Source organism: Pezoporus wallicus, unplaced genomic scaffold (genome assembly GCF_028554395.1).
Source record: "Pezoporus wallicus isolate ANWC-B61680 ecotype Strahan unplaced genomic scaffold, APGP_CSIRO_Pwel_v1 contig_11395, whole genome shotgun sequence".
In the NCBI taxonomy this organism is placed as follows: Eukaryota; Metazoa; Chordata; class Aves; order Psittaciformes; family Psittacidae; genus Pezoporus; species Pezoporus wallicus.
Genome location: NW_026636241.1, coordinates 428,246 through 443,494, shown reverse-complemented (window position 1 = coordinate 443,494; position 15,249 = coordinate 428,246). Strand labels below are relative to the sequence as shown.

Below are 15,249 nucleotides of genomic sequence, written 5' to 3'. Positions count from 1 at the left end.
AAAGGCTGCACTAATTTCATCTGTATTGTTCCAAAGTGTTGCAAAGGCAAATTAAAGTACATGTGTACCTGCAGCATCATGTAAGAGGAGATTGTAATTGTCCTTCAGAAACAGTAAGACTTCAAACCTGAAGGTTTAAGTGCCTGAAGACACCTTAGTAGATACGGCTGAATACTTGTTTAAAGATGAAAAGCTGTTCTACTAAACCTGAGCAATGTGGAACTGAATTAAATGTGTCTCAGAGCACTGGAGGTTGCTGCAAGTTTCCTCTCGTTAGCATTTGAAATCGTGTTTTTTCAGCCTGGCAGCCTTAGTTGTACTTCAATTGTTAACGGAGGATACTGCTTCAAGTATCTTTGCCAAATGTATAGGTTTGAACTTGGCATCTTTAAAACCCTTTTCTGTGTGCTCTGAAAAGAAATGCTCTGATTTTAGACCTTCCTCCTGTTGTATGTATTTGCAACAATCCTGTCATGGGCACAGCTGTAACTTCTCCATTACTGGTGGCATTCAGAGCTGCCTCCTGAGTTCCATTAAAATACAAACCCCTTTGTATTGTCAGCAACAAAAAAGCTCAGGCACTAATGGAAGTTGCATTATCTAAGCTGGCTTTTAAAAGGCTGTTTTGAGGTTTTTTTTTTATATGTTACCCATTACAGAATCTCTGGAATGTGACACAGAGATGAGGGATGATACATCTGATTCAGAAAATGAGGTTCTTAGGATTTGCAAACTCCCTTGACAGATGCTGTAAAAGATTGCCGTTTGTGTGGGTTGAGTAGTTCAAAAAGTAGGAAGATTCTTAGTTCTGTTACATCAGGAAAGTTTCAAGGGGACGGAGAGGGAGAGAAATGTACATAACATGAAGTATGCAAAATGAAAACCGTGGAATCATGGAATGGTTTGGGTTGGAAGGGACCTTAAAGCTCCTCCAACTCCAACCCCTGCCACAGGCAGGGACCCCTTCCACCAGAGCAGCTTGCTCCAAGCCCCTGTGTCCAACCTGGCCTTGAACACTGCCAGGGATGGGGCAGCCACAGCTTCTCTGGGCACGCTGTTGTGCATGGTGGTGTTCCTGAAGTCTCACTCTCTTCTTATGTCCTTGCTTCTTAATCACTTCCTGACACAACTTCCAGCTTCTTTGTTCTTATGACCTCCTCTGTAGTTCTCCAGTTCTGTTACCAGTTAATTTAAGGTACTGCCTATCTGCTCTTCAATAGATAAAATCTCAAGTGTCTTGTTAGCAGCAAAAAGAGTCATCTTCCTCCCTCTATCAGGCACTAACCCTTTGTGTTGTGCTGCAGAAGCAAGCACGTGCCTCTCATCAGCAGGAGCAGTTCAAAATGTGGCCCAGCAAGCACAGCCACTGGTTTAGCCCAGTTGCAGACCTGGCACGGGGGTTGTCAGTGTTTGTTCACCAGTTCTGCCCCAGTTTGGATAGGGGTGGAGTGAAGGTGGTGGGGAGGACTGGGCACAAAGAGAGCCCCTAACCTGTGTTGGTTGTTTGCCTCAGGGTAGGAGAATGAGAGCTCTGAAACGCTTCTGTGCTCCTAGCAGAGAGGCAGTAAAATACATCTGTGGGGGTGGAATGGTTTTATAAATCATTCAGGCTTTCTCTGCAAGTGCTCATCTTTCTACAGCTTATTTGGCTACTGCACTTAGCTGTTTTCTATTTTTAATCTGCTTTAAGCTGTACATGTGATAATACTCTGGCTGCTGGTAAAGGTAGACATAAACGCATGCTGTGCCCAGTGCTTCTGTGTTAGAACTAGCAAGTGTGAGTGCTTACAGCATAGACATAAACCACAGAAAAGATACTGACAACATGCATTGAAATAGAAAACAATACATTTTTTAACCTTTATCGTTTTAATTTTCCTTAGTTGTAATAATTCCCGTAGTTGTTGTGATTTATCTTCCAATAAAGAACCTGATTCTGATTTTTCCTCTTTTAATGACTCCATATACTTACTTGAGTCTACTGAAATGTTGTTCCTGTGGGGCTGAACTACACGATTGCCATTAATATTTCTTGAAGGTAACATTTCCATTTGATTGATAAAAATAGGGCCAGTTAACAATTCCTCCTCTTTTTACTGCAGATTCATAAGGAAAGGTTTAAAGGCCAAAGTAGAATTTCAAGTTAAATGAAATTAAATGAAACCCACAAGGGTTTGCTTGCCTGATTTAAAAAGCTAGGGGTGATATTTAATGGTGGTTCACATTTCTGATACGGAGGTTGGAGTCTGAGTGGTTTAAATGGATCTGCTTAAAATCCTGGTCCATAAATAATACGATGTGTTTACACTTCTGTTGTGGCTCAGTCTGGACAGACCACAATCTACGCAGTCCCTTCAAGTCACCTGAAAGATATTTGGGGTTGATATATAGGCCATTTTGGAGAAAATACTGCCAAAACAGTGTCTGTCACAAGGAATAACTGATCTCCTGTTTGTTTTTCTGTACTTAAGGAGGAGACCATAAAAGATTCATCAGGGCAGGAGGATGAGACACAGTCATCTAATGACGACCCAGCACCATCTGTTGCTTCTCAAGATCCACAGGAGATAATTCGCCCTCGTCGATGTAAATATTTTGATACAAGTATGTAAAGTTCAGCTCTAAGCACAGTCATCTCACTGGGATTGACCTTGGCTTAAGAACAGCTCTAGTTAATGTGGGATTCTCGTTCGGAAACACACGTGTTGGTACCCATAAACCTGTGTTTAATCTCCTTCATAACAGTGCTCTTTATTGTTATTATACTCAAAATAGCAGGCAAAAAAAGGCTCTATTTGTTGCTGAATGCTAAATCTCTGCAGATGTGGGACTCTGTGAAAGGAGAGTCTCTTCTTAAAAGACTAAATCTATGGAAAATTTTAAATTTCTACAGGTTTGAAAAAAGCAGGTTCTCAGACAGTGTGAATCCTTCCACTGCACTGCTCTGATTGTTGTAACAGTGCAGTTTATCATCCTGCAAACATGGGGTCCAAGCGCAGTAAATGGTGGTTCATAGAAACGTATAATGGTTTGTGTTGAAGTGACATCCAGTTCCAACCCCCTGCCACGGGCAGGGACCCCTTCCACTGGAGCAGCTTGCTCCAAGCCCCTGTGTCCAACCTGGCCTTGAACACTGCCAGGGATGGGGCAGCCACAGCTTCTCTGGGCACCCTGTGCCAGCGCCTCAGCACCCTCACAGGGAAGAGCTTCTGCCTAAGAGCTCATCTCAGTCTCCTCAACCTCTGGCAGCTTAAAGCCATTCCCCTTGGCCTGGCCCTCCAGGCCCTTGTCCCAAGCCCCTCTCCAGCTTTCCTGCAGCCCCTTCAGGCACTGGAGCTGCTCTCAGGTCTCCCCTTCAGGAGCCTTCTCTTCTCCAGGCTGCCCCAGCCCAGCTCTCTCAGCCTGGCTCCAGAGCAGAGCTGCTCCAGCCCTCGCAGCATCTCCATGGCCTCCTCTGGACTCACTCCAACAGCTCCGCATTCTTCTTTGTGTTTTACTACTACTTATTTAGTAGTAAAATTTATTGATAGGTTCATTTGTGCCTTAACTTTTCAGCACCCATTTTGTATCTTAATCCATTCTAATTGTGAGCTTACTGTGGGTCATTCTTCAAAGTTATCAATACTGAAGCATCATCATTGTCACTAAAGCTGCCAATTGCACTTGCATGGTGTTAGGTGAGGTGGGAGTGAAGCTGAGCATGGCTTTGTGTGGCTGGAGGCTGTGGGTTGAGGGGCTGGGATGTGTTCTCCTGTCACCGTTGCCGGGGTGCCCCCAAGACCTGACTCTGACCTTCCAGGCCCCTCTCTTAGCCCACATGGGGGGAGGCTGCTGTTGGTGTGCACGGGCTCTATCACAGTTGGTTTTGTGTTAATGGTTGAGCAATTTCTTGTAGACAGTGAAATAGAAGAGGAATCTGAAGAAGACGAAGATTATATTCCCTCGGAAGACTGGAAAAAGGTAAATACTATGGGCTGTGAAAAAATGTCTGTATTTCATGAATAATAATTTGATCGGTTACCTAGTAACTCTGAGCTCTATAGATCACCCAAATCCTCTCCAGTTTTTTCCCCATAAATATCAGAGTTTTGACAGTAAGAAGTGTTAGAGACCTCCCAAAAAGTCAAAAATTCTGTTTCCACATAGTGCCTGTTAACTGTGTTTTTAGATTTTGAACAATGAAAGTTTGAAGGGGTAAAAAAAGATGTGATGATTCCCTCGTTTGCTAACAAAATATCACAGCTATGGTGCTTAACTGCTTGTTTCTGTTGTTTCCAAACAGGAAATCATGGTGGGCTCGATGTTTCAAGCTGAAATTCCAGCTGGCACATGCAAATACAAAGAGAATGAGAAAGGTGAGAGCATTATTACCATTGTTTAAGATAATTTCCTAATGGGAGGAAATAAAAGACTTGATTGATGTTATGTGTCTTGCAAAATGAAAGGGCGCATTCAGGTGGAAAATAGAGCCATCATCTCAAGCTATAGTTCATCCTGTACTTTGCCATCAAAGCTTGAGTCATGGATGGGGAAAGGAAAGATTATATTGTTGGCCTGTTGCCTATTGAACCCTTATATTCTAATCTGGTAATGTACACAAGCTTTCTTATATAGCTTATAGTTAACCACTTCACCTAGTTTATGGAAAACAAAATAGATAGTAAAGAAATTGCATTGCTGGAATTGGATTAAAAGAGGCAAAATGGTACCAGCAGCTTTGATCTTCACATTTTATAACTCTTCAATCAGTATTAAAGAACCTTTTGTTCTACTTTGGGGATTTTTTTCCAACATTTCCCCCCTCACAACCAGAGTGTTTGGCCGTATGCTGTCAATATAATCAAGTCAGGAAGGGCAGACCCAGTTTAAACCCAGCTGTGAGCATAAGAGAAGCAAATTTCCCTCCTTATTCAGCCCATTAGTAAGAATTCCTTTACACAGGTCAGTTTGAGACTGCCTCTTTTGTAGGTTTATATGTTAGTTCTTTAACCAACTCAGTGCCTTCCTAGTATGTGAGTATATACTCAGGTAGTAGCAGTTGTCTTGCTCCAGGTGCCAGATTGCAGTAGCTATGCTATAGACTGATTCAGCTAAAAACTGAGTAGGAAGAGCATCAGTCCTGCTGTTGATTTAGAGCAGGATTCTGTCAGCTCTGGAGAGCCAGAGAGGTTGAAGAGAATGGAATTTAAAGCTATGCAAGAAGTCAGGAGCTTCCATCGATTATACAGATTAGCAAGCATCTGCTTTTTAGCTGTGAAGAAGTTGCTCTTTACAAGCTTTCCTGCTTTTGTCTGAAAATAGAGCTCAAACTATGTTGTTTGCCTAAATGCAGTAAATTATGCTTTACTGGTCACCTGCTTTTCCTGGTACTTACTCAGCTCTAAATGGCTTCTGGCCTCCAACAATAAAAAAAATATAGCTGCTTTGAGCATTGCAGTAACCCATATAAAACCAGTTTTCATAGGCTTGCACACTGCTCTTTGCAGAACAAAGAACCTACGTCATGGGCAAAACCACTGAGGGGAAAAGTTATATATTCACTAATCATACTAGGGCTCTTCCAGTTTTATCTACCACATATATATATATATATTTATATCTTCAGACACTTCTTTCCTTTCTGCTGTGCTTTGGATGTAATCTTTGACAGGACTCCAGCTGGAGTCCATTAATAATGGAGCTTAAAAAGTTGGAAAATAAATGTCTGAGAGTATGTTTTTCATGTACATCTTAGTTGTTTGCTAATGAAGGGGAAATTCAGACTGTAAAATTCCCAAGGTGGTTAGTCCTTTCATAACCAGTCCTGTAAGCAACAGCACAAAAATGCTGGAACTCTGAAGAATAACCACACTGCTTTTCAGACTGTGTTCTGGCATGCTGGTGCGAGGAAAGCACGGCCATGGGATCTGCACTGGGCTAAGTACAGTCAACTGGCTCTCTGAGAAGTATGTCTGGAGACCAAATTAGCTGCTACTAAACAAATTCAGGTTATTATGGAGTTAAAATGTAAGTTTTCAGAAGGCTTGGGCTTGAAAAATCAAAGGATAGCTCTGAAGACTGCAAGTCTCAAAGTTGCTTTGAGACTTACCGACCGCTGTCATTCATGAGCATCACCGTGCATGTAGCTTCGTCATTAAGGGAGACTTAGAACTGATGATCAGTTACCTCCTGAAAAGAATTGTTGTTTCTCCTGGAGTTTGAATCCTGAGATACCTGGAATCTTTCTCTTGAATGAGCAACCAAACACCAGAGGAGGACTGATGCCTTTGAAGCAAAAAGCTCCCAGAAAATTGTTGGGAGCTGGTGCCAAAGAGTGGGTTGTTCATGAAATGAAACTGTCTTTCTTTGCAAGACGCTTCATAATTCTCCTTACTCGCTTTGGGTTTTTATTTGTAGTCTGTTTTCCTGTTAAAAATACTTCTTTTCAAGCAGAGATGTGTCTAGCCACCACTCTGACCTTTCCACCTGCACGGAATGCTACTGTGTCTTCCCTTTCCGTGGTGACCATGCTTTTCCCACCTTCCTTTTGTCAGAGGTGCTTACCAAGCTGACAGAATCTATGTGAAAGTTACTTGCTGTTTTTTGTAAGGTTATATTTCACTGAAGACTGGGCCACAAGCAAGGTTCCTGATTCTAGGTTTTTTAATAACCTGAATTTGCTTTGATTCAGCTGTACTTGTATTTTAATCCTGCTCTTCAAAACTAAAAATGGGAGGGAATTGGAAGGATCCATCATTTGGCTGTGTTTCTCCAGTTAATTTCTGTTTATTGTGGCTTCCCTGGTCTGAAAGAACAGCAGAGATTTGGTAGTATTAAAACTCAGCGATCTGATTCTGTTTTAGAAAGTATCTTTTGGAAGTAGTAGGAAGGTCTTGGCAAAGTTTCCTTTCAGGAGCTGCTTGACTTCAGAATGTCTGGAACCTGGATGGAGTCATTTTCCCTGGAGAAGCAGTGGACCTTGTTGCTGGCTTTGCCAGCCGTGTTAGCTGAGACTTTGATATTTAGTGGTCCAGGCACCTGGCACTCTCTTTAGCATCATTTTCGGTGTCGTGCTTTTTGGTTCTATGTGACTGATCCCAATTGTCTTGCAAGAAAACAGATATGATTAGTTTCTGAAACAGTTTTCCATGCCTGTTGGCTGCCAGCAGCAAAACTGTGCTGCCTAGGGAAAAGGCATGATGGATAGATGGGTGGGTGGGTGGATGGATGGATGGATGGATGGATGGATGGATGGATGGATGGATGGATGGATGGATGGATGGATGGATGGATGGATGGATGGATGGATGGATGGATGGTTGGATGGATGGATGGATCATTCAGGACTGTGTCAGATAGTGCTGCAACCTCCTGGTTGTAAGAGGAGGACAGGGAGGGTGGAGTTGGAATATCATGAATAGGTCCTAGAATCTAGAACATGGATTATGCCAGAGACTTGAAGACAGTTTAGGGTATAGTATCCTAGTCATTTGGATCACAGCATTCCTGAGACTCCCTTTTGCTTGTCCTTATGTATGTTCTGGATCAGTGTTGGTGCTCTAATGGTCTTCCAAGGCTTCATAATCACTAGCATTATAAGAGAATAAACTTCCATACTGTTTTAACTTGCTTGTGTTTCTCCTGTGGTTAATTCAGTGTATGAAAATGATGACCAGCTGCTCTGGAATCCTGACTTCTTGCCAGAAGATAAAGTGATCGAGTTCTTAAATGAAGCATCGAGGCGTACGGGTGATGAGAAAGGCCTGGATGCAATTCCTGAAGGATCACATATTAAAGACAATGAGCAGGTATATAAGAATAATGAGGATTTGTAGTTTAATATCACAGAATGAATTATCCCTTTTTTTTTATTTCATTCCCAAGAACTAAAACTGTGTTTGAAACAGCTTTATTATTCCTTGTGGAAATGGAAATATGATGGGTTTTTTACCTCTCTATAAATATTAAACTGTTAACTTTGGCTTAATGTTGCTTTATGCATCAGTGCATTATTTTAGCTATAAATAATTGTGTATGGATGGCTTCTTTCAGTTATAAATCTTTTTAAAGCTATATGAATGCATACTTACTGTTTTCTTCATACAAAAACACCATCAATTTTCCAAGTGTATGCAGTGGATAAAAATGTTAAAATCCTTTGCCTGGATGTATTCTTGGTTAAGTAATGAGAGATTTGGGAATTGAAACAGGCAAAATACGTTTTTGTGCTGTTTTGATTTATATTTCATTCATTCAAAGAGTTTATTCTTAATAGGTATTATTGATTTACTAAGTATGCTTCTGTGGCACAGTGTAAATGGAGTGGTATCTGGAATGTTAAATGTGTGTCTTTTCATCTTTCCAGGCATTGTATGAACTGGTTAAGTGCAATTTTGATACCGAAGAATCATTACGAAGGCTGAGATTTAATGTCAAAGCAGCCAGAGGTGGGTGTACACTGAAAGTTAAGCTTATATTGTTAGACTCTGGTTTTATTTGTTGCATAGGTGTTGCTGTCAGCAGGCTGAGAAGTTTTATTAGAGCTTGACTGCTTGTAAGCCATATATACCAGTGCCCATTTAAATGCCATCTTCAGTGAACCTCTTATTACTCTCTGGGAGAATGAAATCAGCAGATGTAGTATGAGCAGGTACCTGCTCAAAGTGGGTTTGTAAATTCACTTCCTGCCAATAGAGCTTGGGCTTAGATCTGTGACTTTAATAACAGGCTAAAATTTAAAATGACTTCTTAGGAACTGAATTGTGCATTCCTTGGGCACATTTCTTCTTTGTTCTTCTAGACCTTTTCAGTCATCAGAGTTAATGGAACAACCATGAAATAGAAAATGAAGTAATGCACAATTCTAAATAAAGAAGGATGAGCATCTAAACCTTTTGTTTAACAAAAGTGTAACACTAAAAAGACCCTGGTCTTGAAGATGCTTTGGGAGCCTTCAGCATTTCCTGGTTTGGTATTGATCCTTACACTCAAAGGAACAAGAAACTAAGAGAAGACACAAGTTATTTTCCTTGCACATTGATCTGTTGGTTCTGCTTTCAAACCTGTGCAAATCACAAGACAAGAATGATCAAATAGAGAAGATTAGTTCGTTCTCCCACTATTTTAAACCTTATTTATTCTTGACCTTAGCAATCAATAAGGCCAAATTATATTAAGTTCTTAGAAGTGTAGCTGAAAGTTATTAGGGGTTTATTCTGGCTTCAGTGGGACCAAGTTTTCCCATCCAATAGTGTGAACAACACAGTTTCCTATACTACCTGCCTGGATTTAACAGCCTGTCAGTGCTGGCTCTTGCCAGCAGTAAAGAAGATCTCATTCCTCATTCCTTTTCCCCTGCTTCTTCCAACTACCAGCAATCAGTCTGAGTCCACAGCATGAACTCCTTTGTGCTGTGTCCTGGCTTGAAGGATACCTGCTTCCTATGGCTGTAGGGGCAGAATGGTGAGAGCAGGTTTCAACTGCCTTCTTCTTTTCTGCTGCCTCATTATTTTCCCCATGTGGCAGGGCTGAAGTTTATAACAGTCCCTGCTGACAAGCTACTGAAGGCAGCCAAATTGCCCACCTACTCACTAGAAGGGAGAGATTCATTTTGGTAGCAGTAAGTGAAGTTTCTGGAGGTGGATCTCATTGAGTCAGCAGATGGTGTAAGAAACTGTCACTGAAATTTTCTTCTATTGACCGTATGCGTTTTGGTTAAGTGTTTTATTTATTGCATTTTCTTCCTGTAGAAGAATTATCTGTTTGGACAGAAGAAGAATGCAGGAACTTTGAACAAGGGCTGAAAGTCTATGGCAAGGATTTTCATGTGATTCAGGCAAATAAGGTAAAACTGATTTTAAGCATAGTTCTCACGTTTTATTTAAAGCAATGTAATAATAAATGAAATCTTATCCTCAATTTCCTTCACGAATTATTTACTTCTTCTGTTTTTCCTATATATATGTCCAAATTGGTTTCTCAAAGTCCAGAATCCTTTATAACTGTGCCTGTGAACCCAAAGTTCAGGGAAGTGCAAAAATCCTGCTGTGCATACATCATCCCCAGGATCTTTAACTTGGATCTTGAGTGGACTGCTGAAAACAACTTGAATATTGCTCCTGAAGCTGTTGCTTGCAGCCCCTCAGGATATCTTCATTATCCTCCAAAACACTATTAAACTTTACACTTCCATTTCTGGGCCTCTGGAATTTTGAGTCAATAGTTTCCACTATTTCCTCTGTTGTCTGAAGAAGCATTGACTTTGAATTTCACACCTTTTGATTTAAATGGTAGCTTTTTGGCAAAAAAAAGATCTTGACATTCACCCAAACTTGCATGGCACCTATTTCCTAGGTACGAACACGATCAGTTGGTGAGTGTGTAGCATTTTATTACATGTGGAAGAAATCAGAGCGTTATGATTTCTTTGCGCAGCAGACGCGATTTGGAAAGAAGAAATACAATCTTCACCCTGGTGTAACGTAAGATGTGCATTATTTCTATGTGCTTTTACATGTTGCATCTAAATCTTTCATCTTGTACTGCTCTAATCTGAAATGGCATCACCACAGGGGGATTCCACAGTCCCAGTTTGCAGCAGGAAACCAGACAAGGTGTAAGAAAAGTATAATCTGGCTTCTAAAGTAGATTTATTTGGAGTAAGGCCAACGATTTGCATTGAGCAGCTATTTAATTTAGCTTCTTTGCTGCTGAAGTGTTTCACAAATGTAACATTTCTGCAAATATGTGGGTTTATTTTTAAATGCTTGGTTTACTTTAAGACATGTTTTATACAGAGGCATTAGTCACAGGTTTCGGGGGGATTTGTGCTGTACTATAGTCTTGGAATGTGTTGTTTGGCAAGAATTGGCCAACACAGTGCTCCATATTGGAGTTTTTTTGGGTGTACAGAGCTCCTTTCCCCATTCACATCTCAGATAGGCAGAGAGGGGATGTGTGTAACTGAGTATTCTCTTCTCTCAGATCTGAGCAAGTGAGCCAACACATTCTTCTGCCCTTCATTCCAGTGCAGTGATTTTACTATCCCACTCCTTCCACTGACTTTTCCCAAGTCTTTCTACTATTTTTTTTTTTTATTCCTTGTTTGCTCCTGGCTTCTGTTGATCCTTCTGTGTAATATCAGTGTTTCTTTAAATGTTTTGAACTCTGTTGGACCACTGAAGTGAACTTGTAGTATGACATTAAGAGTTGCCATCTGTGGCTTTGTAAAGCAGACTGTTACAGGGAAGCTGCTAATTTCTTAACCGGTTGTCAGGGACTGTCTGTCTCCCCCTTTTCTTCCATCTTATTTTTTTCCAAATGGACATTTTGGGTTGTTAATCACTTCAAACATTCTCTGATCCTTTTGCAGTTACCTGCATGTGGTGATCCGAAGTGCCAGTAAGGATTGTACTTGCCTATTCTTGACTGCTTTTGCAGATAGATGTGGGAATTTAGGGTGCAGTATCAGTTCCAGAATAGTTATGTGTGAGGCTGTGCTGTTCCTGGAGCTAATCCAGGCTACTGTAAGGGCTTTACCAGCCAGCTTTGTTTGTTTAAATCTTTCATAAGAGATTTACTATTAGTGACCTAAATTGTAGGACTGTAATAGATTTCAGATACGGAAATCGTCTTTTACTCTGAAGCTTTTAATTCCCTTTTAACTTTGGCTTTCTTGAGGCTGTACATGCACAAAACTTACTTAATGGTATGGTATTGCTTTATACCTTAATGGTACGTTACTGCTGCTGCAGCAGATTGCAAGAACTTAGTACAAAGCTGCCTGAGAGCATCTCCTTGAAAGCAGAGTCCACAGCGTCACAGCAGATTGAAGTTCCTGCTTGTGCATGATCTTATGGGACTTAGCATAAGCACAGGCTGAATTTATAGAAGCTGGCTGTGAGGTTGGTCAGTAAACACATGCTTACTGTGGACAAACCATACCTGGGGAAGTTAACCCAGGAGATACTGAAGTTGTCAACTTTGCAAGGTAAGCCTGTGCATTTCAACAGATCTAAAATGGGACTTGGTCACACTTGCAGTATGTGCAGGGAATATTTATGTGCAAATAACACCAGTACTTTACACTGCAAAGGTGAAGCTGAATGTGCTGTTTCTGTTGTGTAGGGATTACATGGACCGTCTCCTGGATGAAAGTGAAAGTGCTGCATCCAGTAGAGCTCCGTCCCCTCCTCCTACAACTTCCAACAGCAGCACCAGCCAGTCTGAGCGGGAAGACAGCACAGCCAGCAGCAGCAATCAGAATGGTGAGTGCCTGCCCTGTCCCTCCGAAACAGCTGCCAGATGATCACAGATGACAAGCCAAGTGGGAGAAACAAACCTAGTTTAGTTTGAATGTTTTCCAAGGTGCTAGAACCTTCAAGTTCAAAATGTTTCTAAACCAGCTACACGTCTGCATTTAGCCAGTGCAGGGACCAAGATGGGAATGGGCTAGTGCTACTCCATTCCCTGTCTCAGGAACACCACTGGCTGTTCTTACCAGGCGTGGGGCATTGAAGGCCAGTTAGGAATGGGAAAAGAGCCAGGACAGGATAACTCATGTGGGAAGAAAACCTCAAAAGCAAGGGGCAGCCTTTCCAAAGGAGCTGGTGAGAGCAGTAAGAGGAGGAGGAAGGAGCTTGGACGTGGCTCAGGTTGTGAAAGCCAAGAGGAAGCTATGGAAAGTGCCCAGGTGAGGACAGTCCACCTGCAGCTTGTGCAGTTAGGAGATTCCAGGACATTTTCATGGCTGTATTGCTTGTAAAGCTTCCACTGATGTGATGTCTGTCATTTGTATGCAAATAAATCACTTGTCCCTCACACAGCAAGGGTATGGAGAGCAATACTGGCTTTTTAGTTGAATGGGGCTAGTTACACTTCTGCTTTGTTGACCTGTCTCAGATTGTACTGTTACTGGTGATGCTTCTATTGTGTGCCTTACACTGTGTCTCTGGAACACAGGGGTGTCTGCTAATGGCCCAGGTGAGATACCAAACAAAGATGAAGCAAAAACTGAAGGATTGCATGTAAATGGACCTACCAGTGGGAAGAAAACACCTCACACGGATCTGGATACAAATGGGTATGAGACTGAGAACCTTTCCATCGACCCAAAACTTGCTCATTCAGCTTCAAGAAATGAGAATGATTTTGAAGAAAAAAACGAAAGACCTCTAAAAAGAAGAAGAATTAACAGCAATGGCAAAGAGAGCCCAGGTTCTTCAGAGTTCTTCCAAGAATCAAATTCACACGGGAAGCTTGAAGAACTAGAAAGTTTGGATGACTGAGTGCTAGGACCTGATTTTATTCCTTGGAGTAAATTTGGGGTGTCTAAAATTTTCAGGGTTGATGGGTTACCTTGCAAAATCCAGTTCCCTAAAGCAATCTGCTGAGATTTTTTTTTTTCCTATTACCTTCTAGGTGGCTCTTAAGATCTGATGAGTTTTGGGGATTTATTCAGTGCTGAAGAGCAGTAGGAGACTATTCTGTTTCTCAGCGCTGGCAACTGCAGTTCTGGGAGCAACAGTAAGGCTCTTAAAAACATCAGTGAAACAGATCAGTGGGTTTGTACAAAAATACTCCCAGCCTAATCCATTTAAAGAAACTTCTGTGTGTAATACACCATGTAAGCATTGTACAAGTGAACAAAGCATCCTATTTGAAGCAAGGGGCTGGTTCAAACCTTGCAGGAGGTTCAAATGAAATAGAAGACACGCATCAGAGCAGGCACCGAGAGCGAGAGGAAAGCACCATCCCGTTGTTAAGGAACCCGTATGAATCCTGAAAGTTATGAGCACAACTATTTTTATATATAGAAGTTTTAAAAGGTAAATAAATAAACCAGGTCAGGTTTGTCTATGTAAAATTGTTGACATCAATGATGTCTTTCCATATTCTTTATCTGGGCTAAAGAAATACGTTCTGTATTTTTCCAGATTCCTTTGTAGCCTTTGAAAGATTTTTACAGTACTTATGTCTTGATTGAACTGTCCTTTCTTAAAACAAAAGCTTGTATAATTTTCTTAACATGTACAGTTGGTAAACTTTTATGAGAGAATTGATATCCTGAGTCTTATGTCAGCTTCCTTTTGTTTTGCTGAAGTCTTTTCTAGGAAAAAAAAAAAGACAAAAAAATACCCCTAAAGCAAACCAATCAACTTAAAAGATGCTTTTTAGCCACCATCATGTTATTTTCTTCTCAGAGAACTGTCAACACTTGACATCAAGAATGGTTACAAGTCATTTGATTTTGAAAACTATGATTTTTCTTACTTTTTATGGCAAATAGTAATGCTAAGGATGTGTTAAGCATGATGCTTGCATTGCACAAAGTCCCTCGCTTCCCTTAACCATGGTCTCTTTTCTTTCTGAACTCAGCTAAATTTCACCTCAGCTAAATGCTTCACCAGGATCAGGTGTTAGCTCATCCTCTGCTTTATTTGCAGGCTGTCATCTTCCACATTTCACCAAGCACAGGAAGGGTAGGGAAGTGGGAAGGGATTCTGGCTGTACAGCTTGGAAATGGACATGCAGCCAGGAACCTGGGCTGGAATGTCTGACAAGCAGTGGGCCTTGTCTGGATGGGTGTTTCAGTGGGAGCAGGAACATCATATACACATGTTTGGCACAGCAGATACACTCAGTGTATAGAGCTTCATGTGTAACAAGTGAGAGTAGGTACAAGGTGGGAGAAAGGAGGATTCTTTCTAGCATATGTGGAGAGCGTGATGCTCACCATCCCACTAGCAGAATGTGCTAGTATTTCAGGTAGGGTTCACATCCATGAAATAGGAAAAGTTTTTAATACCAGTGTTTTGGTTTATTGTTATTTTTAAAGCCACATCTACTGTAGTTAAAAAAATAGGAAAATTGTTCATTTGTATAATTTATCACCTCGTGTCCTCCTCCTCCTGTGGCTTACAGGCGTGCTGGCCGATTTTAATGGGTTATTTTCATGTTTATGAGTCTTTATGATTCCGGTTTTAAGTGTATGCTCCTATGGTTTGAAACTGATTTATCACCCTAAACCCCAACTGCTGAAGGTTTTGTTTGGTGTCGTTTCTTCTTCAACTACGTGAACTTGGACTTCATGGTCATTAATGAGCCAAATCCTCTGGATCCGGCCTGGCTCTGTCACCATGATGGGTTACAGGAGCTGTAAACCTGCTGTTCCCAGAAGTGCTGTGAGTGATCCATTCTGACTGGTCCAGCTGACGTGTGGAAGGTGACATCTGCCTAGAATTAGCCAGCAGTTCACATGGAGAGGCACAG

At 41.3% G+C, this 15,249-nt stretch overlaps 1 protein-coding gene across 4 annotated transcripts in view; it reads left to right on the top strand.

Moving 5' to 3' along the window:
* Nucleotides 1-14,039, top strand: part of MIER1 (MIER1 transcriptional regulator) — a 37,082-nt gene extending 23,043 nt beyond the window's left edge. For all 4 annotated transcript variants that reach the window (XM_057399198.1, XM_057399196.1, XM_057399195.1 and 1 more), the window contains 9 exons: nt 2,472-2,604; nt 3,896-3,960; nt 4,283-4,355; nt 7,636-7,787; nt 8,345-8,426; nt 9,729-9,823; nt 10,333-10,460; nt 12,106-12,245; nt 12,940-14,039. In XM_057399198.1, coding sequence (XP_057255181.1) covers nt 2,472-2,604; nt 3,896-3,960; nt 4,283-4,355; nt 7,636-7,787; nt 8,345-8,426; nt 9,729-9,823; nt 10,333-10,460; nt 12,106-12,245; nt 12,940-13,265 — 1,194 coding nt within the window. In that variant the 3' untranslated portion in view covers nt 13,266-14,039. The remainder of the gene's footprint in view (nt 1-2,471; nt 2,605-3,895; nt 3,961-4,282; nt 4,356-7,635; nt 7,788-8,344; nt 8,427-9,728; nt 9,824-10,332; nt 10,461-12,105; nt 12,246-12,939) is intronic.
* Nucleotides 14,040-15,249: the final 1,210 nt, after the last annotated feature.